This window comes from Phacochoerus africanus, chromosome 12, assembly GCF_016906955.1.
Source record: "Phacochoerus africanus isolate WHEZ1 chromosome 12, ROS_Pafr_v1, whole genome shotgun sequence".
Taxonomy (NCBI): Eukaryota; Metazoa; Chordata; class Mammalia; order Artiodactyla; family Suidae; genus Phacochoerus; species Phacochoerus africanus.
This window is the reverse complement of record NC_062555.1, coordinates 18237196-18264954: the sequence shown is the minus strand read 5'-3', so window position 1 is coordinate 18264954 and position 27759 is coordinate 18237196. Positions and strand designations below refer to the sequence as shown.

Below are 27759 nucleotides of genomic sequence, written 5' to 3'. Positions count from 1 at the left end.
CTTTTACGTGAGAGTGCTTGATAAAATTTTGCTTTTTTGATTTCCCTTCTATAAGAGGAATTACACTGTATCTGTTGTGACTTACAAGGCTTTCCAATTCAGCAAAAAAATACATACATATGGCTGCAACCGGGCCAGGGATTGAATCCGAGCCACAGCTCTGATCTACGCTGCAGGTGCAGCAATGCTGGATCCCTTAACCCACTGCACTGGACTGAGGATCAAGCCCACGCCTCTGCAGCAACCTGAGCCCCTGCAGTCAGATGCTTAACCCACTGCACCACAGTGGGAACTCCAAACTATGCATTTTTTGAAATGTTATTTTCTGTTAACATTCTTATGAAAAGACTTTCAGCTTATGGCCCACATTAAATATAGGAAGCTGCCACAATATAGGCAAAAGGGTAGTTTAGTTCCTTTCTTTCTTTGCCCAGGCTAACAGTATGTTTTGTACTGACTTGTCAGGAGACCTGCAGAGCCACTGTGCTCCTCTATCGCGTTCTCCCTGTAACGTGTGTCCTTTATTTCTTTGGCATGCAAGGCTGGAATGACAGTCCTGTTCCTACATGCAAATCACTACCTTCAGCATACAGATGATGAGAAACACCTTCACATGTTGGGGTTCGCGCTAAAGTTGAGAACCAGAAAGCTACAAAAACTCAATTCATGTTTTTTAAATATTTTATATGGTAAAAATACAGCAAAAATACTTTTTGTTCAAAGAGGAAAAAATATACTGCTATGGTCACGGTTCTAAGGATGATTTAAGTAGTCTCTGGCTCCTCAACTGTGCACTGTAGTGTAGGCTGACTTCAACCACGGCTCCTCCAGCTTCAGTCATTTATCAAAGCTAAAATCATACTGTGGAGAGAAGAGATGAATGTTACTGATGTTTCCTTAGGAATGTTCCCACAGAGTCTGGTCTGCCCAGACTGGCATCCATATGGCTCAGCAAGGGACACTCATTTGAATAGAAAGCAATCATCCTAAAGGAAAGACTCTCTACATTAGGGCATGAAGGAGAAGAAGAAAGAAGAAGAAAGAAAAGAAAAGAAAATGGGGATAGAAGTGGGGGTGGAGATTATAACCTAAAAGCAATGTTGGGCTATAGTTTAGAAAAAAACAAGCCATGTCCACAAAAACACCACTTTAATTCTCTATTACGGGCTCTTTGCACACGCTGTCCCTCCTCCTGGAAGCCCTCCGCTCATCCCCCCGCCCCATCAACCTGGCCCCTTGCTCCCAGGCTGCGCCATCCTCTGGGAGGCCAGCCTCCAGCCCAGGGCAGCTCCTGGTCGGCCCGCACACTTCAGCCTCCCTTCCACCCAGGGACTCTGAGCTCTTCCCAGACAAGAGCAGGGTGAGGACATCACGGCTTCTTTCATATTCCAGGACGACCGACAGCCGAGCACTGCAGTTAGCAGGCTCTCCGCTTTGACGGATCCCGTGCGGCTCCTTTGTGTCGCAGCAGTGCCTAACGCGGTGTCTGACACACGGCGGTCGCGCAGTAAACACTCTATTCAAACCACCACATGTAACAATAAGGCTTTTTTACTAGAATCAGCCTTGCTCTGCTGAAGTCAAATGACCAAAACCACAGAACTACCCTGACATTACTAACGGTCTAAGTGAGAAGTTACCCAAACTTAACCAAACTAAGAGTATACTCAGCGCACAAATTAATGGTAGTAACTAATATTTTTGAGAGATTTTTAAGAGCTTACTAGAAGTTAGCACAAACCAAAGTGCTTTACGTACATCGTTTCATTTAATCCACAGCACAATCTGATGAAGTAGGTACTATTTCTGTCCCATCTTCAGATGAAACTGAGGCACAGAGAGGTAAGCGGTCACTGTGACCCAGGGTAAGTTTCTAGATGAAAGTCTAGCGCCCAGATTCCACCAGGTAACCCCTAACCAGAACACCAAAGGCTCAGATTCCACCAATCGCTAAAGATGGACATTTTTTTCCTTTCACTCTGCTTAATAAAGCCTGAATTTTCCGTGCAAGGTACCGTGCAAGCGGTGGCGGGAGACCTAAAAGGAGCAGCATAAATCCCTGCAGTAGAAATCAGATGATTTAGAATTAAAACCAGGTTTGTTTGGGGGTTTTTTTGGCCATGCACATGGCATGCAGAAGTTTCTGGGCCAGGGACTGAACATGCACCACAGTTATGACCCGAACCACAGCAGTGACAATGTCAGATCCTTAACCCTCTAAACCACCAGGGAACTCCAAAACCACTTTTTATAAAACAGTAAGCAAACACCAGACGGGTTATCAGGACATCTTCTGAGCCTACTCTTTCATCCTGATCCTGTGAGCTACAGGAATGCTAAGGAATCAGCAGTACAAGCTGAGAGGGGAAGTGCAAAGGAAGGGAAAAGAAAGGAAAGTCTGCAGCCAGGGAGGAGTGCAGCTCCTCAGTCAAACCAGTCACAGAACTGCCCACCTTCTATTTCCTTGCAAAGAACCACACCTTAAACCTGCCCCCAAAGTGCTTCCCAATTTCTTCAATCCCACCTTCAGTCCATCTTCCCACCATCTTAAACTCAAAACTGAGGGCCAAGAAACACGTGTCCGTTTTTAAATCCCAAGACTTCGAGGTTACTTTAAAAGCAAGACCCTGTTCCCTAGGCCTCCATTTACACCCACAAGTGTGACTACACTGGCCTTGCCCCCAGATGTCTCAAGCAGCTCGTGTTAACAAAGCCCCAAGGAATGTCCGCTCTAGTTTACTCTCCAAGAGTGTAAAACCTGCAGGGGAGAAGAGGATGAAGAAAGGACCAACAAGGTGCTTTTTGTCGCCTCAGAAACTGACAAATGGAAGGGAACATGGTAAGGACGCCTCCATATGATTTGACTTTAAAAAGGAATGAAAATGAGAACAGATGTATCAAAGTCCTCATAATATTAATTTGTCTTCATTCTTCATCTTTAATGGTAGGATTAATAAGTAAGGACATTAGCAATGAGGTAAGGTATGAGGACCAGAAAGTGATACCAGTGTGCTTTTTCCGTCCTATTTTTTAAAATACAGAAATGCAAATAAGATTAAGAGTAAAAAGGAAGCCACCTAAACTCTAATTTCAATCTAATTTATGCTAATGGGTGGAATTAACATGGCAAAAGAATTTTAGGAAGCCTGCTTTTCCAGGCAGAGGCCACAATGGCTCTAACTTCTAAACTATTTCAGACAAAATAATTTTTTAAACTCCTATCTTTGTACAGTTTCTAATTATTAGGAAGCTTGTGAGTGATAAAACTTGAGTCCAGAACAAGTTTTTTCCCTTCTAGGCTTTATGCCTATAAGGAAAATTAAAATTTATCTTGAAAAAAAAAAAAGGAATGATATAATTAAGCTTGGATGCTAAGGTTGAGCCTGACTTCTGGTTTCTTAAAGGTTTAATCAAATCCTACACACATGACAATTTTTTTCTCTTCTTTGCTCTATGCTGTGGCTCTCTAATGGGTAAAGGAAAAGGTGGCATGTTATCTCTCAAATTTTTTTTTCATTTTTAAAGTTTTATGGTGGTATAGCTGATTTACAATGTTGTGACTACCTCCCAAACTGAAGGTAATAAATTTAAGCTTAAAACAGGACTGCATAAGGCTTCCAGTGTCTGAGAGCCAATTCTTCATGTTAGTTCTTACTTTCAATTCATTGTAACTGGAAACTGATGCAATTTTACCAGAAGAGATCACTTGCATCCTGGAAAAACAGCATCACATTTAAACCCTAACTGCCAACAACAATCAGCCCAACCTCAATATAAGCTGGTGAGAGCTGCTGCCAGTGGTATGATCCCAGAAGACCCATGAGTGGGAAAGTTTCTGGTAGTAGTTCTATTAAAGCTCATAACAGGAGTGAGACCTCACAGATGGATACCAGGGCAGGTAGAGAACAGCAAAGACAGTTTTAGGCATGTTGACAGCCTCAACAGCTAAGGAATAACTAATAACACAGAGTAACTCTACTGCAGGTCAGACAGAATGCTGATTCAATGACATGATATAAAAAAATCTACAGCTAGAAGAAATTCACATAAGCCCCAAAAGCTCTGCAATGCCAATACAAAGTCCTACAGTACAGTAATATTTCACCCATCAAAAGCAGTCACGGCATCCAGGAAAATATCAGGAGGACTGTAAACTCACCTATAAAGATACATGAAGAAACAGAGCAGGTGGAACCCAAGCTTGATCATGGCTTCTTTCATGTGTGATTTCAGCTGCCCTCGATTGTGTATTTCCGTGGGATCAAACACTCCCATGTTACCACTTGGCACCATAATAAACCTGACAAATCGAAGGATGCACACAAATTAGAAGGAAAACCAAATCATCAACATAAATATTTAAAAATAAGTAGCCAATAATAATTTTGGTTTAAGTGACCAATCATAGCAGCCTAAATTCATACCAAATATGGACAGGGTCTAATGATGTCACAGGCCATGACAGTTTTCCTTTGAAAGATGAAATATCATTAATTTTTTTTTTTTGGTGCAAATTCTGCCCTCTGAAACAAATACAGTAATACTCTAGAAAAGGATATTTTATGTACTTATGCACTAAGACTCTTTCACTACATCTCCTGCAGAAAACTACTGCATCGGTGATACCTATAGCTGTTTTCCATGAGACACAGGTGAAGGGACCCCACCTTTCAAATCAAACCAACTTTATCAAGTTCTTAGAAACTTCACCTACAAAGTTTTAACTAATGAATGCAATATCCTTCACTTCCACAAACTCTTTATTTGGAAGAGTAGTGTCAAACATAATTATTTCCATTTGACAAAATGACACTAAAAACACAGATTCTATCTGACAGCAGTGGTCTGAGTCACTGCAGAGGTGCAGGTTTGGTTTCCAGCTCAGCACAGTGAGTTAAAGGATCCAGGGTATATCATAGCTGTGGCTGGGATTCAATTCCTGGCCCAGGAACTTCCGTATGCTGCAGGTACAGCCATTAAAAAAAAGAGAGAAATTTTACATCTAGAACAGAGGCCTCATCTTTGGTGCTCCTACTGATCAATAGATATGTCTCAGTGTGCATGGTCTAGAGTTCCCTTGTGGCACAGAGGGTTAAGGCTCTGGTGTTGTAGTTGCCATGGTGCAAGTTCAATCCCTAGACCAGGAACTTCTATAGGCCATGGATGTGGCAAAAAAAAAAAAAAAAATCTGCATGGCTTATAAATGGTACCTATGTTAAAAGTACAATTTAAAGAAGACAGAACAGAAATGATTTAAAATAAATGTTTTTTTTTTGTTTTGTTTTTGTCTTTTTTGTTGTTGTTGTTGTTGTTGCTATTTCTTGGGCCGCTCCCGCGGCATATGGAGGTTCCCAGGCTAGGGGCTGAATCGGAGCTGTAGCCACCGGCCTACGCCAGAGCCACAGCAACGCGGGATCCGAGCCGCGTCTACAACCTACACCACAGCTCACGGCAACGCCGGATCGTTAACCCACTGAGCAAGGGCAGGGACCGAACCCTCAACCTCATGGTTCCTAGTCAGATTTGTTAACCACTGCGCCACGACGGGAACTCCTAAAATAAATGTTACTGTGGTTTAAACAAAGCGCCTCTTAGGACAAGAAATAGTTTAGGCTCAATGCAATGTCTAACTTTATATGCTCTTAAAAACACAGGTTAGAGTTCCCATCGTGGCTCAGTGCTAACGAACTTGACTAGTATCCATGAGGACACAGGTTCAATCCTTAGCCTCGCTCAGTGGGCTGGGGACCTGGTGTTGCAGCTCTGATTCGACCCCTAGCCTGGAAACCTCCATGTGCCGTATGTGCAGCTTCCCCCCCAAAAAAAAGTCTGTGTGGGTCACACTTCACCTGAGGTGTAAATTAGTCTGTTTCCAGTGCTGAGCCTGGCTTAGGGTGTTAGTCTACAGAATGATCGTGGGAGAGTAATAAGTAACTTAAAAAAATATTCTACCCCTCTGGACCCACCCTCTGGAAAAGAGGCATATGTTTGGGCTTTTTTTAATGAATTCATTTTTTATTGACGTATAGTTGATGTACAGCATTATATAAATTACAATATACAAACCTTTCCTGTCTCAGGTCTGGTCTCACAATCTTTATGAGCTCATTCCCCAAATCCACTCATTCCCTCGTCTCCACTGCCTTCCATCACCTTTCCATGTGCTTCCTACACTAGCCCCTCTGACCTCTCCTTTATTCTTCCCTATGTCTTTCTTAGATTCTAACTGCACTTTTTTATTTTTTTTAATTTATTTTATTTTTTTCTTTTTAGGGCCACACCTGCACGTGAAACTTCCCAAGCTAGGGGTCGAATAGGAGCTATAGCCACCAAACCTACACTGCAGCCACAGCAATGTGGGATCTACGCTCTGTGACCTACACCACAGCTCACGGCAACGCCAGATCCTTAACCCACTAAGTGAGACCAGGGATTGAACCTGCATCCTCATGAATCCTAGTCGGGTTAGTTAACTGCTGAACCATGAAGGGAACTCCCATAGCCGCACTTTTTGAAATTAAGCTTAAAAATCAGCTGATGATTTTACCCAAAAAATTACATATAAATAATTTAAATAAAACCTAAAAAGTCAGCAGAGGAGCAATCCACTAATACAGAAATAATACCAGGTCTGTCAAGGTTATTCCACAGTTCTTCATGAGAACTTGGCAATGTATAACAGCCAAACTATAAATTACAACGAATTAATCTTTCCATGAGCCGTATTTGAACAAATTCCCCAAATATGTTAAGTGAAAATGTTTATGTTACCTAATATGCAAAATGTAAAATCAAATTTTCCTTGGAGCATTTCAAATATACTCTAATTTAAAACTACGGAAGAGTTCCCTTCGCGGTGCAGTGGTTAATGAATCCGACTAGGAAACATGAGGTTGTGGGTTCAATCCCCGGCTTTGCTCAGTGGGTTAAAGATCTGGTGTTGCCGTGAGCTGTGGTGTAGGTCACAGATGTGGCTCGGATCCTGCATTGCTGTGGCTCTGGCGTAGGCCAGTGGCTACAGCTCCGATTAGACCCCTAGCCTTGGAAGCTCCATATGTTGCAGGAGCGGCCCTAGAAAAGGCAAAAAAAAGACCCCCAAAATAAATAAATAAATAAATAAAACTGCAGATAAATAACAAAGACCTCATGTTATAGTTTCAGGCTTTTGATCATTCTTTAAAAAGATATTCAAAGACAATGAAAAAACATTTCACAAATCTTTAGACATCAAAATTAAACATTACATATTTTTAAAATTTATACAGCTAAATTTGTTTTTACTATAAGACTGGGCCATGCAAATTGCTGCTTGACCTCAGGTCTGGTCTCACAAAAGTAAACAAAAATGGTCATACACAAAGGTAAACAAAAATTTATGCTGATTCTGCTGTCATTTATTTTATTTTATTTTTGATTTTTAGGTCTGCACTCACAGCATATGGAGGTTCCCAGGCTAGGGGCTGAATTGGAGCCACAGCTGTCAGCCTACACCACAGCCACAGGAACTCAGGATCCGAGACAGGTCTTTGACCTACACCACAGTTCACCAGATCCTTAACCCACCGAGCAAGGCCAGGGATCAAACCCACAACCTCGTAGTCACCAGTTGGATTCATTTCCACTGCACCACAATGGGAACTCCCAGTTTTTTTGACCAGTACATGTTTCAATGGAGAAAAGAAAGCTATCAAAATTTTAAAGATTTTTTTTTTCTCTAAGCTGCCCTGACACAAAACAATAAACAAACTGTACTCACCGATATATATTCCAAGTGGCAACAGGCAAGTTGAGAAGGAAGATAAACCAGTGCAATGAAATGAGCATTAACACAGTGACAATGGTGTGACCGACCAATTCTGGAAGGACCCACTGCAAGGGAAGAACCAAACATTACATCTCCTGAATGTTTGCCTCCAAACGTCCATTTACTTGAAGCTAAATCAAAGAACGTTCAGAGGACTTCCAAGCTAGTGTTTCCAAATTATTTTTAACCTCGGATGTCCCAGATGTGTACACTGCTCTCACTGTCTACCCAGTGCACACGTAACAGGGCACAGCTTAAAACCAATGCACTCAAGTGTTAATTATGTTCGATCCTAAGCAAAGGTTCAGATTCATTCACTAAGCAGGTCTGAATAACAACTAGAGAAAAAAATAGAGTATTATTTATTCTCTATTCCAGTATCTCTGCTAAAGCCTCTTACTCTAATCTGGGATGGTTTCTATCCATTTACATGCTGCCTTTCAAGTCAGAATATCAATCCTAAATATTTCCAAGCTCTAGAACCCTCAGGGAAACCATCTTACGTGCACACACACACACACACACACACTACTTTAACGGCTTGCACTATCAGCTCAAAATTGAACAAATGTAAGAGATCAGGACAAGAGAATCCCAGCCATTGCTTTTATAGCACCCAATGCCCTTATCTATGCTCTTCGTTTACTGTGCAATATTCTAGTTCTCATGTATCAACAGCTATTGTGGCACGTTCTCAATTCACCAACAGCCTTCCTCTCCTATGAGTAGAGATTATTCTACTAGTATTTTTGGAGCCAGCAACTGGCACTCCCCACTTGTACAAATGAAGAAAATAAAACTCTAGAAAGTAACTTGCCCAAGGTCACACAGCTACTTGGTGGCAGAGCAATATAACATAAACCCAGGCACACTGGCCCTAGGTCTCTTACATTTAGATTTTATTTTATTTTATTTTATTTTTTTGGCCGCTCCCATGGCACATGGACTTCCTAGGCCAAGGATCGAACCTGTACCACAGCAGTGACCTGAGCTGCTGCAGTGACAACTCTGGACCCTTAACTCACTGTGACACAAAGGAACTCCTAGATACTTTTTTTTAATAAACAAAGAAGGGATTTTCTGGGCCTTAAACCTAATTTGCAATAAATTAGAACTTTTTTAAATGCATTTTTTTTTTTGGCAAGAAATAGATTTATTAGGATAGGACACTTGTGAGAGGTGCAAGCGGGCAGGCAAGGAGGCTCTCTAAAGTGCATTTTTAAAGTGTAACCAATTTAACATAATGCTTGTATGTTTAAGTTGCAAAGTCAAATAGACCTGGAGTAAAATCCAAGTTCTGTCCTACTTATTAGCTGTGCAATTTTAGGAAAAGTTACCTACCCTAAGTCATGAATTTCTCATGTGTAAAATGTAGGTAATGATTCTCACACCTCAGGAAATTGTTATACAGAATTACATGAAATAACATACGTAAGCCATATGCAAAGTAAGAGCTCAATAAATGTTAGTCCATGATAGCACTACTCTCCTCCATGCCAACCGACCCACACAGCAATAGCTTTCAAACCTTGTATTTCTTATTGTGGGCTGCATTTCGTTTTATATAAACAAAAACCTAAAACAAAAGTTTCAGGAAGCGATACCTGACATTATTAACGTTTGTTTACTGACTTTGAACCAAATCTTCTGTTCTCTTTTCCTCCCTCCCTAAAAATGTGTTCTTCCCCTAACTTGTTCTCAGAATGCTCAAACTGGGCTTGTGTCACCCTGGCAGGAATTTGGAGGGTTCTCCTCTGGAGTAACTTAACAGCACAAGAGAAAACACCTGCAAAAAAACTGCCATGTCGGGTACCCCCAAAATAGATAGATACCAATTACCCTCAGTCTATCTACCAGTTTGTCAACAGCCTGGACCACCTGGTGAGCTTCCAATTAGCATTTTAGTGCTTTACTCTTATATATGACTAAGTAGCCACAAGTGTCAAAAATTGGGGAAAACCTCCAACAAAGAGAAAGGAAATTGGAAAAAACAAGTATAAGGAAGGAAATTTCAAAACTATAATCAATATTCTCAGAGCACTAAGAGAGTCAAACATGAACCAAGAAAACCAAAATCTTTCAGAGGAGTTCTCGTCATGGCAAAGCGGAAACCAATCTCACTAGGATCCATGAGAATGCAGGTTCCATTCCTGGCCTTGCTCAGTGGATTAAGCATCGGCATTGCCATGAGCTGAGGTATAGGTCAGAGATTCGATCCTGTGTTGCTGTGGCTGTGGTGTAGGCCAGCAGCTACAGCTCGGATTCGGCCCCTAGCCTGGGAACCTACATATGCCATGGGTGTGGCCCTAAAGAAGCTCGGGGGGGGGGGGGGGGGGGGGGGGTAGGCGCAGAGACAAACCTTTCAGAAATTAAAAAATTAGACAAAAAAAAAAAAAAACCCTTGGAGTTTCCGTCGTGGCGCAGTGGTTAACGAACCCGACTAGGAACCATGAGGTTGCGGGTTCGGTCCCTGCCCTTGCTCAGTGGGTTAATGATCCGGCATTGCCATGAGCTGTGTGGTGTAGGTTGCAGACGCGGCTCAGATCCCGAGTTGCTGTGGCTCTGGCGTAGGCTGGTGGCTACAGTTCCGATTCGACCCCTAGCCTGGAAACCTCCATATGCCGCGGGAGCGGCCCAAAGAAATAGCAAAAAGAAAAAGAAAAAAATTAAAAAATTAACATAATTTTTACAGAGTGATATATATACTAGAAAATTCAGAAGATGAAAGAGAGGAAACCTTAAAACAAGAAGGTGGAGAAAAAAAAATCAAAGGAGTTCCCATCGTGGCTCAGTGGTTGATGAATCGGACTAGGAACCATTAGGTTGCAGGTTCGATCCCTGGCCTCGCTCAGTGGGTTAAGGATCCGGCGTTGCAGTGAGTAGGCTGCAGATGTGGCTCGGAACCTGCATTGCTGTGGCTATGGTGTAGGCCGAGGCTACAGCTCCGATGAGACCCCTAGCCTGGGAATCTCCATATGCTGTGGGATCGGCCCTAGAAAAGGCAAAAAGACAAAAAAAAATAAAAAACAAAAATAAATAAAAGTCAAAAATAAGAACAGGCAGATTAATTCATCAGATAAATTATCTAGAAAATCTAAATGCTGAAAGAGAGAAAACAGAGGGGGAGATGTTATCAAAGAAAGAATAGAAGAAAATTTCCTAGACTGAATGACTCTCTCAGATGTCCAAAACAATGAATGAAAGAGGCCTAAATAGGAGTTCCCTGCTGGCTCGGGGAGTTAAGGATCTAGCATTATCACTTCTGTGGCTCTGGCTACTACTGTGACACAGGTTCAGTCCCTGGCCCCGGAACTTCCGTATGCTTCAGGAATGGCCAAAAATAAATAAAGGCCTAAATGAAGTTCTACCACTGCAAAATTCCAAAACACCAAGGATAAAGAAAAGATTCTAAAACTTCTGGAGAGGCTGGAATGAAGAGAGGGATGGAGGGGAGAGACAGAGAGCCCATCAAAAAGATAAGAAATCAAAATGGCATCAGACTTTCGAACTTGAACAACGCTGGAACTTAGGATATCTTGACCAAGAAAACTTGAAAAAAAAATCTTTTTTAACCTAGAATTTTATACTCAGAGAAACTGAATCAAAGGAAAGCATAAGACAATTTAAAACATGCAAGGCCTCAAAATTCAATTCCCATGTACCAATCTCAAGAAGCGACTCCAGCAAAACAAGAGAGTTAGCCAAGAGAAAGGAAGACATGACTTCTAAGAATCAGGGAATCCAACCAGGATTCCCAGGACGGAAGCTGTGAACCTGGCCTCGAGTGACCAGCCCAGACTACGGCAAGAGGATGGAGGTCTTGAGGAGAAACGTCACCTGGAAAAAGACAACTGATAGGTTATTCTAATATATGTGAACCATGTAGAAAACAGTACTTAAGGGCTGTAAAGATGTTATCAGGAGGGGTTCCCATCGTGGTGCAGCAGAAATGAATCCAATTAGAAACCAGGAGATTTTGGGTTCGATCCCTGGCCTTGCTCAGTGGGTTAAGGATCCAGCGTTATTGTGAGCTGTGGTGTGGGTCATAGATGCGGCTCAGACCTGGCGTTGCTGTGGCTCTGGCATAGGCCAGCAGCTGTAGCTCTGATTAGACCCCTAGACTGGGAACTTCCATATGCCTCGGGTGCTGCCCTAAAAAAAGACAAAAAGACAAAAAAAAAAAAGAAAAGAAAAGATGTTATCAGGAAAGATTAGTAACAGATAAATAGAAAAATAAGGAAATTTTTAAATGTCGCAATGGGGAGTTCCCGTTGTGGCTCAGCAGGTTAAGAACCCAACTAGTATCCATAAGAATGTGGGTTTGATTCCTGGCCTTGCTCAGTGGGTTAGGATCCAGCACTGCCATGAGATGTGGTGTAGGTTGCAGAGAAACAGCTCAGATCCCACGATGCTATGGCTGTGGCGTAGGCTGGCAGCTGCAGTTTCAAATAGGCCACAGCTTTTTTTTTTGCTTCTTAGGGCTGTACTCGTGACACATGGAAGTTCCCAGGCTAGGGGTCAAATCAGTGCTACAGCTGCCAGCCTACACCACAGCCACAGCCATGCAGGACCTTAGTCTCATCTGCAACCTATACCATAGCTCACAGCAACTCCGGATCCTTAACCCACTGAGCAAGGCCAGGGATTGAACCCACATCCTCAAGGATACTAGTTGGATTTGTTCCCGCTGAGCCACAACAGGACCTCCAGTATTATATTTTTATATGAAGTTTTATATCCAGAAAGCTTTTCTGACTATTCATCTCATAAAATGAATCAGGACCAACTTGTTTCCCCATATCCCGACAAGCTCTGCAATTCAGAGTTTTATTGCCCATATAAAGTTCTGACTATATACTAAAGGCCTTAAATCAACTAATTCCAATTCTCAACAAGCTGCAAAAAGAAGGTTGTCTTTCATTCAACAAAAGACAGACTGAGCTTTTTTTTCTCGAGCTTTTTTCACGAGCAGGGAGGTGGGAGTTTGGACAAAGACGACTAAAGCAAATAACCTGATAATGAGCCTTTACCTAGCCTAAGTAATGATGTTGTCCATTGTGACAAAGGGACAAGGAAAAAAAGGGACAAAATTTCAACTTAGGTCTTCTGAAATACTGCAAAACACAGTAGTGCTACCAACATTCTAATGAATATTAAATACAATATGTTGACTATCTACAATAAACTCTATCACAGAAAATGAAGAAATGTCTTACCTTGTTTAATTTTGAGCAACATGATCTAGCATTAATGTAATCGCATTCCAAATCAGACAAGGTAATTATCTGACGATTGAGGTAAGGAATTATTAGACTTATAACAATTATTATGTTTAAGTTTCAGAAAGCAATCCCAGTTGCAAAGCAGAATTAAATTTGAATTGAAAAGATTTAGTTATTTCCTTCAAGTTCATTCATTAAACAACTAAATTTTCTCATTTAGGTTCCTTCAACAAATGATTTTCACAAAATAGTCCTCTTACTATGCTCAATTCTAATATGACCCATACCAGAACATTCAACCTGAGTTCCTCAAATGTCAAACAGTGGCTATAAGAAATAAAAAATAAGACCTATTAAAAAAAAAAAAGTTTAGGAGTTCCCGTCGTGGTGCAGTGGTTAACGAATCCGACTAGGAACCATGAGGTTGTGGGTTCGATCCCTGGCCTTGCTCAGTGGGTTAAGGACCCGGTGTTGCCGTGTGCTGTGGTGTAGGTCGCAGACGCGGCTCAGATCCCGAATTGCTGTGGCTCTGGCGTGGGCCGGTGGCTACAACTCTGATTAGACCCCTAGCCTGGGAACCTCCATATGCTGAAGGAGTGGCCCTAGTAAAGGCAAAAAAAAAAGTTTAAATGTTATAAACATACATCCCTAAAAGTAGAATATGGTTTATTTATGATATATCCATAAAATATCTTTGAAAACCTACGATATGAAAAAAATAGGATTCAAAACTATAAAATTTAGCATGGTCACATGTTAGGGACAGACAGACATAAGAGGAAAAGTCCTCAGAGTTTCCTAGTGGTGCAGGGGGTTAAGGATCTGGTGCTGTCACTGCTGTGGCACGGGGTTGATCCCTGGCCTGGGAAATTCAACATGCCATGGAAAAAATTCAACAAAAAAGGTAAAAATAAATGTTCTCAACTAAATTCTAAGCATTTCTGTATGGCTATTCCCCTTATCACTTCAACACAGCTAAAGGCAAAATCACCACTTTCTCCACAAACTGTTCCACCTCTAGTTTATTTTACTTCTGTTAACGACACAAACGTCATTTGCCCCAGCTCAAAATATGGGAAGTTATTTCTACCTTATGCTTCCTATCTCATCATCAATCACTACCAGGTCCTATCAATCATTTCTTTCTAGCACCACTTACATTAATTCCTTCTTTCACCTGCCCACAATTAGCGACCCATTTCAAAACCCAGATGAACCCATTCCCTGATGGTTTCTTACCTTCCAATCTTTTCTGTTTCCAACCCACTCTGCAGGCTTATCTTCCTAATACCTCACTTTGTTTTATGTCAAAATGCTTCAATGGCTCCCTACTGCCTAGAGAATAAAAGTGAAAGCCCTCCTTGCCCTAACATTCAAACCCTCCAACATCTAATCGAATCCAGCCTTTCCAAACCTGCCCTTCTGCTGCCGGCCAAATCAACCACATGCTCCAGATGGCCTATTCCTCCATCACCCAGAAATGCCATGAACACACCTGTCTGCAGCTTTGCTCTTTCCTGAATCTGATTTTAAATATCCACCCTTTTCCTTCTCTACACGTTTTCTTCCCAGTTCAAAGTCCATGAAAACTCTTATCCTTACAGAATGTATACCCTGATGATTTTCCACCTCTCGGCTCTAATATTAAGCTAGTGCAACTATTCCAAAATACAGTAATGTGTTCATCAAAACACACCCTAAATGTAACTTAACGTCTGAGTCTAATATTCCACCTGTGTCTATGTACATAAATTGGTATAAACCAAGGCTTTTTTAAATTATCGAGCCTAGTTTTCCAAACTGCAGTAAGAGAAATCTAAGTTTCATTTCTCCAAATTTAAGCTCCGGTTCCTTATGCCACAAAAGGGAGTTAGGTCATCAAAATGTTCTAAACAATGCTGCCCTTTCAGTCTGTTTGCCAAGCCCCAAAAATGCAGAGTTCTCCTCATTACAAATCGTCGGTTAAAGTAAAAACTGCTGCTCAGTAGGGGTGAAGGAGGAAGGCAGAGTAGTATTTACTAAACATCAGCCATGGGGCAGGTATTGGGCTGCTAGGTGCTTAACACGCTCTCAGTGTGCACACATACATCTGAGAAGTAAACATTCCTCCCATTTTATTTTTTTGTTACGCCCATGGCATGCAGAAGTTCCCAGGCCAGGACTGAACCTGCACCACAGCAGTGACCCAAGCCACAGCAGTGACAACAGTGGATTCTTAACCCAAACAGCTACCAAAGACTCCTCTCCCCATTTTAAAGATAAGAAAACTGAGGCTTAGGAGTTCCCATTGTGGCTCAGTGGAAACGAATCCAACTAGTATCCATGAGGATTTGGGTTGGATCCCTGGCCTCACTCAGTGGGTTAAGGATCCAGCATTGCTGTGAGCTGTGGTGTAGGCTGCAGATTCAGCTCAGATCTTGCATTGCTGAGGCTGTGGTGTACACCTGCAGCTACAGCTCCCATTAGACTCCTAGCCTGGGAACCTGAGGGTTCAGCCCTAAAAAGTTAAAAAAAAAAAAGAAAGAAAGAAAAGAAAACTGAGGCTTAGAGAGGTGAAGTATTGTGCATAGCAAATAACTAAGGAGTCCCGATTCCGAATTCTGTCCCTTCCCACTTGGACAGGTTGCCTATCCATAACAAAGCATGAAGCCACACTGAAAACATACTCTGTACCATCAACCTAAAGCCAAAATGCTCTGGCAAACAAAAAGTTTAATTCTGTCAGAAAGGGTCACTTGCAATTTACAAGGGAAAAAAATTAAAAGCAGATTATCTCATTTTTTTTTTTCTAGCTTACACTTGGATTGTGCACTATATCACTGGGTGACAACGAAGCCTAGATGCTCCCTCAAGAATAGGGAAGAGTTTAGTCTCCACATCTTCCAGAGTGCTAACTTCAACGACTATTTACTGCCCTGGAAAATACAGTCTGAATACTGTAGCGTGAACAGCTATACAAAATACGGAAGTTTCAAACATGTACCGATACGGAAAATAATAAAAGTTGAGAAATGACTGAGAACTAAATCTCGTGTATAGTTACTCAATTCACAGATGTGCAACCGACAGGGGTATCCAAAAAAATCACCCGCAGGTGGTTCTTACAACAAGCCCTTCCCAACATCTGCCTACGAAACGGCGTCGTGAAGAAAACATTTTCACTCGTTTTTGAAATGAATGCGTCAACTCCTGGACGTGAAAGGCCCTTACAAGTTTCAATACCCGCGAGAACAAAGGGGCGGACAGCGGGGGGTGTCGCCCCGAGAATGACAAGAGGCGGCAAATCGCCTCCACCGGGCTCAGCGCGAGACTGTTCACGGGCGACGGCCCCGGGATGTAGGTCGTGGGCTGCCGCTCTCGGGACCCCGGGAATCCCTCGAAGGGCCTGGCCCAGGGGAACTGCAAGAAAATCCGCGACCCTTTTAACTCTCGAGCGCACAAAAAGGAGGAAAACCGCGACCCCTCTCCCCTGAGAGCAGCAAACCCAGGCCAAGTGCCAGGCCCCCCACGCTGGGCAGAGCGCGTCCCGGCGTCTTGGGGACGAGCAGAGGCGGGCAGGCCAGGCCGGGAGCTTCAAGAGGAAGGCCTGCTCAGACCCCCGGGGGAGGGGCGGCCAGCGGCCCAAGCACAGCAGCCGAGGCCCTCCTCCCGCCCAGGCTCACCACATCGGTCCCCGCGGGCCGAGCCAGCGCCGGGGGTACCGCGCGGCCGCCTCTTGCACTACCACGCACCTGCCCTGTCCCCCACCCGGACCCAACCCCAGCCCGTCCCTTGGGCGGAGGGCCCTATGCCGGCCTCCGCCTGCCTTAGGCAAGGATACGAAGTACACCGAGAGGAAGATGAGCGCGCAACAGTCGAGGAGAGAGAAAACGAACACCACCGCCTCCATCCTCCTCCTCCTTCTCCGCCGCCGCCGTTGCCGCGCCTCTCCTTCCGTCAAACCGGCTCTGGGGCCCTGAAGCAGCCGGGCCTCGCCCCGCCCCGCCCCTGATAGGCCCTTGCTTCGGCCTGTTGGGGCGAGTAGTTCACCTCCCCGGGGTGCGGCATGCCGGAAGTTGTAGTCCTTTTAAAAAAAAACTACAGCCATAATTCTGATGCATGCTGGGAAATGTAGTTCTGGAGTTTGAATACCTATCAAAGAAGTGGGCCGGTTTTCTATTCCTAAATCTGATTAAGGAGTATTTTCTGAACGCTTGTAATCTTCTGGATGCCCCGTATAATTTCTCTGGTATGAGCTAAGTTTTCTTTTTGTCTTTTTAGGCCTGCACCCACAGAGTATGGAAGTTCCCTGGCTAGGGGTCAATTGGAGCTGCAGCTGCAGGCCTACACCACAGTCACAGCGAGGCCAGATCCAAGCTCAGTCTGGGACTTACACTGCAGCTCTTGAAACGCAGGATCCTTAACCCACTGAGCCAGGCCAGGGATGGAACCAGCATGCTCATGGATGCTAGTCGGGTTGGTTTCTGCTGAGCCGCAACAGGAACTCCCTAAATTTTCTTTAGACTACACTCTAGACCCGGGGGATCCCCTGACTTGGGAATGGTAAGAGGTTTTTTTAATCTCAAATTTCACATCTAACTTCAACACTCTTGGCTTGGCAGTTGAGACTTGTCCTTTCTGATCCCAGTTTCTCTGGAGATTTCACAATCTCTTGCTTATTCTCCGTTATGACAATGTTTCCACTCTAGAATTTAGGTTCTTTAAAAACTGAATGTGTTGTCATCTATTCACTTAACACTTATTTATCGACTCCACCCCTATTATAATCCAGGAACTGCTCTATACTCCAGAGATACAGAGATGAGTAAGGCAGAGAAAATGCTGCTCTTATCCGGTGGGTAGGTGGGAGGAATAGGCAATAAATTAGCAACTAAATATGGAGGAAGGATCATTTCACAGGGTTATAAGCTCTATGAACAAATATATCAAAGTCATACATTTATTCAACCAGTATTTTCTGAGCAGCTAGTATATGCCAGGTACTGGATCTTAGAGATAAAGAATGAGTAAAAAAGAAAAAAAAATCCCTACATTCCTGTAGTTATTTTACAGTGGGGGAGACAGACACATACACACATGCGATCATCCATCCATCCATCCATAAATATCTGTGACAGGCAGTTATAGTATTTGAAGATGGGGAAGTCTCCTCAGATTGGAGACTGACTGATCAGAGAAGGCCAAGCTGAGGAACTGACATTTAAGTTGAAATCTGAACAATAGCTATGTAAGAGTTTGTGGGCAGAGTGTTTCAGACAGTACAAAGATTCCAGATGCTCACAGGAACTTTGTGTGTTGAAGAAACAGAAAAAAAGTCAATGTGGCTGAAGTACAATAAATAACGGTGAGTTTTGAGAGACTGTCAGAGGTAGGCAAGGAAAGGTTGCATGGGATCCCTGGCAAGGAGTTTAACTTTTATTCTAATATGATGATAAATTGCTGGGGGGAGCTTTAGGTATATAAGTACCTTGATCTGATTTCCATTTTAAAAATATCCTTCTGTTTGGTGCACAAAATGTTTCCAAGGGTGACAAGTTTGTCTGCAAGATGACCACTTAGGAGAGAAGAGGATAAATAGGGAGGATAAATTAGTGTGAATGCAAAACCAACTGGGTTTGCCCAACACAGCATAGGTTCATAGGATCATAAAGGGTTCATAGGTTAAAGCTAGGTGGACTGCTACCAGATTAGAGACTGGCTCTCATTACACTCCCACTGGACCTTGTACATACCTCTATCAGAGCACTCATTAACTGTCTTCCTTACATGCCTCACCCTCTATGCCTTAAATTAAAATAAAAATAACATTTTGTTAGCGTTTGTATCCCCAGTATCTTCTATCCTGCAAATAGCTGGTGTTTGATAAATGTTTGCCAAATGAATGACCCATACTGACTACAGGAGAGATTTTATCGAAATTAGTCCAGATTTTATTAACATAAACCTTATCTCACATACGTTTCTCTTGAGTTGGAACAGAAAACATAGGCTATCCGATGTTCTCTATCTGCTATTTTATCATGAGTGAATAAAAAAACCGGCTCCATAATCAAGGGTTAGAATTCCCTAGTGAAGACAGCCTTTGTCTCATCTACTTGAAAACTTAAAACATGGTTGCAATGCCAAAACTATGGGGAATGCAAAATTTAAGACAGGGAAATAATCAGGATTAAAAAAACAGTAAGTGGAGAGTTTCCACTGTGGCACAGCAGGTTAAGGATCCAGCATTGCTGCAGCTGTGCACAGGTCACTGCTGTGGCTTGGATTCAGTCACTGGCCCAGGCACTCCCATGCCGCTGGTGTGGCCAAAAAAAACCCCAACAACAACAACCCAATTGGTGTGTGTGTGTGTGCGTGTGCGTGTGCGTGTGTGTGTGTGTGTGTGTGCGCGCGCGCGCGCGCGCACAGGCATTAGAGAATGAGAGAGAGAGAGACCAAGATTTGCGGTTTAAAATATATATCATATTTCACTTATCAGACACAACTTAGAATAGATTTACAAGGAGATCCTGCTGAATAGCATTGAGAACTTTGTCTAGATACTCATGTTGCAACAGAAGAAAGGCTGGGGGAAAATGTAATTGCAATGTATACATGTAAGGATAACCTGACCCCCTTGCTGTACAGTGGGAAAATAAAAAAATATATATATATATCATATTTCAAAAGTAGAAATTGAACTGTTTCCATTTCCAGTCTCGCATGTGGCTTGGAAGATACCACTAGGTCCTGATAACAAATAAAATTCAAAGAAACTGAAAAATAAGTTCTTCTTAGGTCCATCAGAGAAGTGAGATCGTTGCTCCAAAAATGGGACAGACAAGCCAATACAGAGAAGCACAGCTTACCAGAGCAGAAGCCCACTAGCAGAAATCCCCATGGAACCAGTACTGGATTAGGAAAACCTGGACTATAATTGATGAGAAGGTGGAGGCTCAGTGTGGACAAGCCTGAATATAAAACCTCAGGGAGTTCCCTTCCTCGATCAGTAGGTTGAGAACCCAACTAGTATCTGTGAACATGCAAGTTTGATTCCTGCCCTAGCTCAGTGGATTAAGGATCCCGCATTGCCATGAGCCATGGTGTAGGTCACAGACACAGTTTGGAACCCGCATTGCTATGACTGTGGCGTAGGCTGGCAGCTGTAGCTCCAATTCGACCCCTAACCTGGGCACTTCCGTATGCCATGGGTTCGGCCCTAAAAAGACTCCCCCCCCAAAAAAAAATCCCTTGGGGAGAGGGTGCAGGGGGAAGGTGAGAGCTTACACTTGTGAGTCTTGCCTCCTATAGTTCTTACCTCCTGTAGTTCTACCAGTCCACAAGAAATCCACTTTAAATAAAAAGGCGCATATGGGGAGTTCCCGTTGTGGCGCAGTGGTTGACGAATCCGACTAGGAACCATGAGGTGGCGGGTTCGGTCCCTACCCTTGCTCAGTGGGTTAAGGACCCGGCGTTGCCATGAGCTGTGGTGTAGGTTGCAGACGCGGCTCGGATCCCGCATTGCTGTGGCTCTGGCGTAGGCCGGTGGCTACAGCTCTGATTCAACCCCTAGCCTGGGAACCTCCATATGCCGCGGGAGCGGCCCAAGAAATAGCAACAACAACAACGACAAAAGACAAAAGACAAAAAAAAAAGGCGCATATGGATTAAAAGTAAAGGGATGGGGAGTTCTCGTCGTGGCTCAGGGGAAACGAATCCGACTAGGAACCATGAGGTTGTGGGTTCGATCCCTGGCCTTGCTCAGTGGGTTAAGGATCTGGCATTGCCATGAGCTGTGGTGTAGGTCTAACAAGGGGATAGAGTTGGAGAAAGCTATACTATGCTAACACTAATCAAAATAAAGCAGGAAAAGCTACATTAATTTCAAACAGAGCAGTCTTCAGACCAAAAAATAATTATCAGGGATAAGAAAGAGCACTGCATGATGGTAAAAATTAAATTTGTCAAGAAAACACAACAATCTCTAATGTGTATACGCCTAACAACAGAGCGTCAAAATGTGTGAGACAAAAATTGACAGAACTGCAAGGAGAAAGAAATGAATCCACTATTACAGCTGGTGACTTCAAGAATTCTCTAACAGATACAGCAGGCAGAAAATCCGTAAGGACATGGCTGAGTTCAACAATACCATCAACCCACTGTATGTCGTTGACATCTAGGACAAGTGGATACAACAACAGAATGAGTATTTTTCTTAAACCGAACAGTTCCCTCACTTGCTAGATGGCTTCCTTCAATGGATTCTAGAGAAAGGATACACAGTTGTAAGGATATATGGAGGCCTAGTATTTCTAAGACTAGCTTTGTTCTAGTTCTACTGTGATTGATAGTTTGAGTTAGTTCAGAATCATAGGTGGAAAATTATTTTGTTTTTTGTTTTCTTTTTTGGCCACCCCTTGGCATGTGGAGTTCCAAGACCAGGGATCAGATCCGAGCCACAGTTGCAAACTGAGGCACAGCTGCAGCAACGATGCCAGAATTGGAACCTGCATCCCAGTGCTTCAGAAATGCCACTCATCCTGTTGCACCACAGTGGGAACTGCTGTTGAATATTATTTTGACAGCATTGATCTACTGTCTTCTAGCTTGTATTAGTGCACATGTTGAAAATTTTGCGTCATTCTGAAGTTGTTTTTTTTTTTTTTTTTGGCATATGGAAGTTCCCAAGTGGGGGATCAAACCCACACCACAGCAGCAACCAAGCCAATGCAGTGACAATGCCAGATCCTCAACCTGTTGTGCCACAAGAAAGCTCCTAAATTTCTTTTTTTCTTTTTTTTTTTTATCTTTTTAGGGCTGCACCCAGGCATATGGAGGTTCCCAGCTAGGGGTCGAATTGGAGCTGTAACTGCTGGCCTACACCACAGCCTCAGCAACTTGGTAACCAAGCCACGACTGTGACCTACACCACAGCTCACGGCAACGTCAGATCCTTAACCCACTGAGCCAGGCCAGGGATTGAACTCAAGTCCTCAAGGATGCTTGTCGGGTTCATTAACCGCTGAGCCATGATGGGAACTCCCTAAAATTCTTGATACTATGGATGTATCCTATCTGTTCTCCCTGGAAGATTTACGATATTCCTTTAGCCCTGACATTCTCAGATGTCATGACAACATATCTTTGTCATTGTGCTAGGCACTTGGTGGACTCGTTATACATAAATACTCATGCTTTCAGTTCTAATAAATTTCAAGGGTTGCTTCTTTGATTTTTTTTTTGGGGGGGGGGATGCTTTTCTAGGGCTGCACCCGCAGCATATGGAGTTTCTCAGGCTTGGGGTCTAATCGGAGCTGTAGCCATGGGCCTAAGCCAGAGCCATGGAATGTCAGATCCCTACACCACAGCTCACAGGAACGCCAGATCCTTAACCCACTGAGTGAGGCCAGGGATCAAACCCGCAACCTCGTGGTTCCTAGGTGGATTTGTTAACCACTGAGCCACGACAGGAACTCCAATTATAATTTTTTTTTAATTTCTGTTTTCTCCCTTCTAGGTTCATAAAACTTCTTTTAGTTATACATTGAAACCTCCTAGATTAGGGATATTTTTCTCTTTTATTTCCATCCCTGTGTACTTTTGTTTTGTTTTACTTTCTATAGGAATTCCTCAAATTTACCTTATAAACCTTCAAATGAAATCTATACTACTATCTTTTTAATCTAAAGAGATCCCTTTTGCTTTCTGATTGTTCTTTTTTATAACATCCTTTTCTTATTTCAGTCATACAGAATCTTCTCATTTCTAGAAGGATATAAATTTTGGTACTCTTGAAATATTCTTTTGCTTTGTTCATTGTCTCTATTTTCTCTAATATTTTCCCCATCACTTTCTTTTTTTCCATAGTTCATGTTGGAGACTACCTGCAAACAAACTTTGATTCCCCCCTGCCTTTTTTTTGGTCTCTTTAGCACTGCACCCAAGGCATATGGACGTTCCCAGGCTAGGGTTCGAATCAGAGCTGCAGCTGCTGGTCTACGCCACAGCCACAGCACCAAAGGATCCAAGCCATGTCTGTGAGCTACACCACAGCTCATGGCAACACCAGATCCTTTAACCCACTAAGTGAGGCTAGGCATCAAACCCTCCTCCTCATGCACGCTAGTTGTGTTACCACTGAGCCACAATGGGAACTTCCAAATTTGGTCTTTGACCATCTCTTTATATGTTAAATCTAAAAACCACTAGAAAGGGCTTTGGAAGCTCAGTGTGGATGGGCAGGGCTAGTGGATCAATAGTTTCACTGTGCTTTGATCAGTGGTGGCCTAGTTGATCTGTGCATGATGCTCACCTCCTTGGAAGGGATCTTCTCCCTAAGGCCCCTCAGTTATTGCAAGAAAGAATCCGAGCTCTTGACTGCAGGGGTAAAAGCCAGGCTGCCAGGGTTCTGAGACACAAATGGGGAAATGAAGCTGGGGTTTCATGTTTGAAGACTTTCACTTAAACTTTCTGTTTTCAATGGTGTGCCTCCTTTCTGTTCTCCACTATGTCTAGTTAGTACAATAAAGGAAGGGAAAAACTACTTATGGACTGGAAAAGAGAAAATTAATTTTGTCTAGTAGAGTATCTTAACAAGGTTGTAGAACCCAAAATCAGTACACAAAAATCAACTGCATTTTACATACTACAAAACTAATAGTTAGCAATAAAATTTTTAAAACAGTACCACTTACAATATCACCAAAAAAGCATGGAATATTGGCGTTCCCGTCTTGGCTCAGTGGTTAATGAATCTGACTAGGAACCATGAGGTTGCAGGTTCAATCCCTGGCCTTGCTCAGTGGGTTAAGGATTTGGCGTTCCCGTGAGCTGTGGTATAGGTCACAGATGCGGCTCGGATCTGGCGTTGCTGTGGCTCTGGCGTAGATGGGTGGCTACAGTTCCAATTAGACCCCTAGCCTGGGACCTCCATATGTCACGGGTGCGGCCCTAAAAAGGACAAAAAAAAAATGCATGGAATATTTAGGAATTAATCTAATAAGCTATCTCCAGGATCTTTATGTGATAACAACAACAACAAAAACTGATGAAATAAATTAAACACATAAATGAATAGAGAAATAAACCATGCTGGTGAATTAGAAAACTCAAAATTGTTAAAAATGTCAGTTCCTCCAAAATCGATCTATAGGTTCGATGCAATTTTAATTAAAACCATGGCAGGATTTCTTGTATAGAAATGTCAAGCTTATTCTAAAATGTATATAGAAAGGCAAAGGAAATATAATGGCCAAGACGATTTTGAAAAAGAAACACAAAGTTAAAGGATTCACATCACCTGATTTTAAGATATACTAAAATATACAGCAATCAAGATATTATGAATGAAAGTAGAGACACAGAGATAAAATGGAATAAAACAGAATGTCCATAACAAGGCCCCATGTATATGGTCAATTTATCTTTTTTGATAAAGATGCAGAGACAATTCAATAATCTTTTCCAGAACAAAGTATTCTGTAACTACTGGACATCCATAGGCAAAAAGAAGAACCTTGACACATACTCTTCACCTTATTCACAAATTAACTCAAAATGGAATCAGAACTAAATGTAAAACCTGAAAGTATAAAGGGGAAAGACTGTGATGAAACTTTTCATGGAGTTCCTGTCATGGCTCAGTGGGTTAAGAACCCAACTAGTATCCATGAGGAAGCTGGTTGGATCCCTGGCCTCGATCAGTGGGTTAAGGATTCAGCATTGCCATTGCTGTGAGCTGTGGTGTAGGTCACAGATGTGGTTCGGATCTGGCATTGCTGTGGTTGTGGCATAGGCCCCCAGCTTCAGCTCCAATTCGACCCCTAACTGGGGATCTTCCATATGCTGCAGGTGTGGCCCTAAAAAGAAAAGAAAAAAAACCTTTTCATTGGTAACCCCATAGGCAGGAGAGCAGGAAAGCAATATCCTCACAATATTCTAAGTGGAAAATTCAATCAATAATGATTTAATATTATTTCAGTTAACCAAACTGGCACATAAATTACCTGTCCCCCATCTAGTGTCAAACACAAAGAAACGTAATGTAAAATTCAGCATTAAAAAATCAGCTAATCAATTGAAAGATGGAAGTATCCTAGTTTCATAAATTCAACTCAGAATAGAGCAGCAGAAAAATTCAGAGAATTTAACTGTATATAGATCTGAACCATGTCAGGATAAGACTCCAGCGTTCAAGAAGGAAAGTGACTTGTGGTTGCCAAGGGGGAGGGGGAGGGAATGGAGGGGGTGTGTTGGAATTTGGGGATAGTAGATGCAAACTATTGCATTTGGAATAGATAAGCAATGAGATCCTGCTGTATAGCACGGGAACTATATCGAGTCACTTGTGATGGAACATGATGGAGGATAATGTGAGAAAAAGAATGTGTATGTATATGTGTATACACACACACACACACACATACATATATACAGACACAGACACAGACACAGACACACACACACACACACACACACATATATATAGCCAGGTCACTTTACAACAGAAATCGACAGAACACTGTAAACCAACTACAATAAAAATATTTTAAAATATTTGTGTCTGAGACCTGCACCACAAGTCATGGCCCCACAGATCCTTAACCCACTGAGTGAGGCCAGGGATGGAACCCACATCCTCATGGATACTAGTCAGGTTTGTTTCTACTGAGCCACAACAGGGGCTCCAAGGTTCCTCAAAAAATTTAAAATAGGATGGATTACCATATGATCCAACAATTTCACTTTGACTATATAAGCAAAATAATTAAAAGCAAGATCTTGAGGAAATATTTGCACATCCATGTTCTTTGCAGTTATTATTTGCAATAGCAAAGAGGTGGTACAAATGCAAATGTCCACTAAGAGATAAGTGGAAAAAGAAAATATGGTATATAAATGCAATGGAGGAGTTCCTGCTGTGGTGCCATGGAATTGGTGGAATCTCTGGAGCACTGGGATGCAGGTTTGATCCCCGGTCCAGCACAATGGGTTAAGGATCCAGCATTGCCTTGGCTTTGGCATAGGGTTGCAACTGTGGCTCAGATGTGATCCCTGGCCAGGGAACTCTCTATGCCGCAGGGTGGCCAAAAAAGAAAAAAAAAATGCAGTAGAATATTATCCATCCCTTCAAAAGAAGAGTATCCTGTTACCTGTTATAACATGGATGAAACTTTAGGATGTTATGCTAAATTGAAATAAGCCAGCCACAAAAAAGACAAATACTGAATAATTTCGTTTATAAGAAACACTCTAGTAGTAAAAGTCACAGAAACAGAGAGTAGAAGGGTGGTTTCCAGGGGCTGGGTTGAAGAGGAAATGGGGACCTTTTTGTTCAGTGCACACAGAGTTTCTGTTTTGCAAACTGAAAAAGTTCTAGAGATCTGTTACCCAACAGTATTAATATGGCTAACGCTACTGAAGTAAACACTTAGAAATGGTTAAGATGGTAAACTGTTACATGTTTTTTACTAATATTTAAAACTTTTTACATGAATGAAAAATGAAGACATGCCTAGATAAACAAAAACTGAGCGATTTTTTGGCCAATGGATTTGCCTTACAAAAAAGGAAAGGGTGTCAGCCCCTTTAGGCTGAAATGAAGGACATTAACTTGAAACCAGATGAGGAAATAAAGAATTCCAGTAAAAATAACTTCATAAGGAAATATGAGTTGGTATTCATTTAATTTTGGTTTGTAATTCTTTCTTTCTTTCCTACATGATTTAAATACAACTGCATAAAACTATAATTTTAAATCTATTGATGGGCACACAGTGTATAAATATGTAATCTATGACAATGTTATGAGGGAGACAAAGCTATGTATTTAGTAGTAGCAAAGTTTTTGTATACTATTGAACGAAGTTGGTATTAGTTCAAACGTAAGTTGTTATAAATTAAGATGTTTAATTGTACTTCCCAGGGTGACCATTAAGAAATTAATTTTTGGGAAATGCAAATCAAAATCACAATGAAGTATCATTCCACACCCACTAGGATAGGTGTAATTAAGAAATAAAAACAGGGAGTTCCCTGGTGGCCTAGTGGGCTAAGGATCTGGTATTGTCACCACTGTGAGCTGGGACACTGCTATAGTGGTTTTGATCCCTGGCCTGGGAACTTCCACATGCCACAGATGTGGCCAAAAAAACCCAAACCAAACCAACCAACCAACCAAACAAAAAAACTCCAGAAAATAAGTCTTAGGGAAGATACAGAGAAACTGGAACCTTCATACACTGCTGGAGGGAATGTAAAACAGTGTAGCTGCTGTGGAAAAGAGTTTGGTTGGTCTTCAAAATTAAACATTGGGAGTTCCCCTCGTGTCTCAGTGGAAATGAATCTAACTAGCATCCATGAGGACACAGGTTCGATCCCTAGCCTCATCTGTGGGTTAAGGATCTGGCGTTGCCATAAGCTGTGGTATAGGTCACAGATGTGGCTTGTGTTGCTGTGGCTGTGGGGCAGGCCAGCGGTCACAGCTCTGATTCAGCCCCTAGCCTGGGACCGTCCATATGTTACAGGTGCAGTCCTAAAAAAGAAAGACAAGAAAAAATTATTAAGCATTGAACTCCCACATGACCCAACAATCCCACTCTTAGGAATATACCCAAGAAAACCAAAACCAAGTATTTTTAGAAAAACTTGTATACAAATGCTCATAGCAGTATTATTCTTACCAGCTAAAAAGAGGAAATAATCCAAATGTCAATCAACTGATGAATTGATAAATGAAATAGGCTATATCTA

The 27759-nt window shown here is 42.3% G+C and overlaps 1 protein-coding gene across 1 annotated transcript; it reads right to left on the bottom strand.

The window, feature by feature from the left end:
• Nucleotides 1-663: 663 nt before the first annotated feature.
• On the bottom strand, nt 664-17022 carry CNIH4 (cornichon family AMPA receptor auxiliary protein 4). The gene is made up of 5 exons (XM_047755058.1): nt 16847-17022; nt 13021-13089; nt 7757-7869; nt 4160-4300; nt 664-861 (listed from the first exon to the last, which is right to left on the bottom strand). Exons 1-5 carry the CDS (start codon nt 16913-16915, stop codon nt 834-836), a joined length of 420 nt encoding a protein of 139 aa, XP_047611014.1. The 5' UTR covers nt 16916-17022; the 3' UTR covers nt 664-833.
• Nucleotides 17023-27759: the final 10737 nt, after the last annotated feature.

Coding starts and splice junctions, on each gene's coding strand:
- CNIH4 (XM_047755058.1), bottom strand. CDS start 16,915: ATGGAGGCGGTGGTGTTCGTTTTCTCTCTCCTCGACTGTTGCGCGCTC. Junction 4,301..7,756: donor GCCACTTGGAATATATATCG/GTGAGTACAGTT, acceptor TCGATTTGTCAG/GTTTATTATGGTGCCAAGTG. Junction 862..4,159: donor TTCTTCATGTATCTTTATAG/GTGAGTTTACAG, acceptor TTCTCTCCACAG/TATGATTTTAGCTTTGATAA.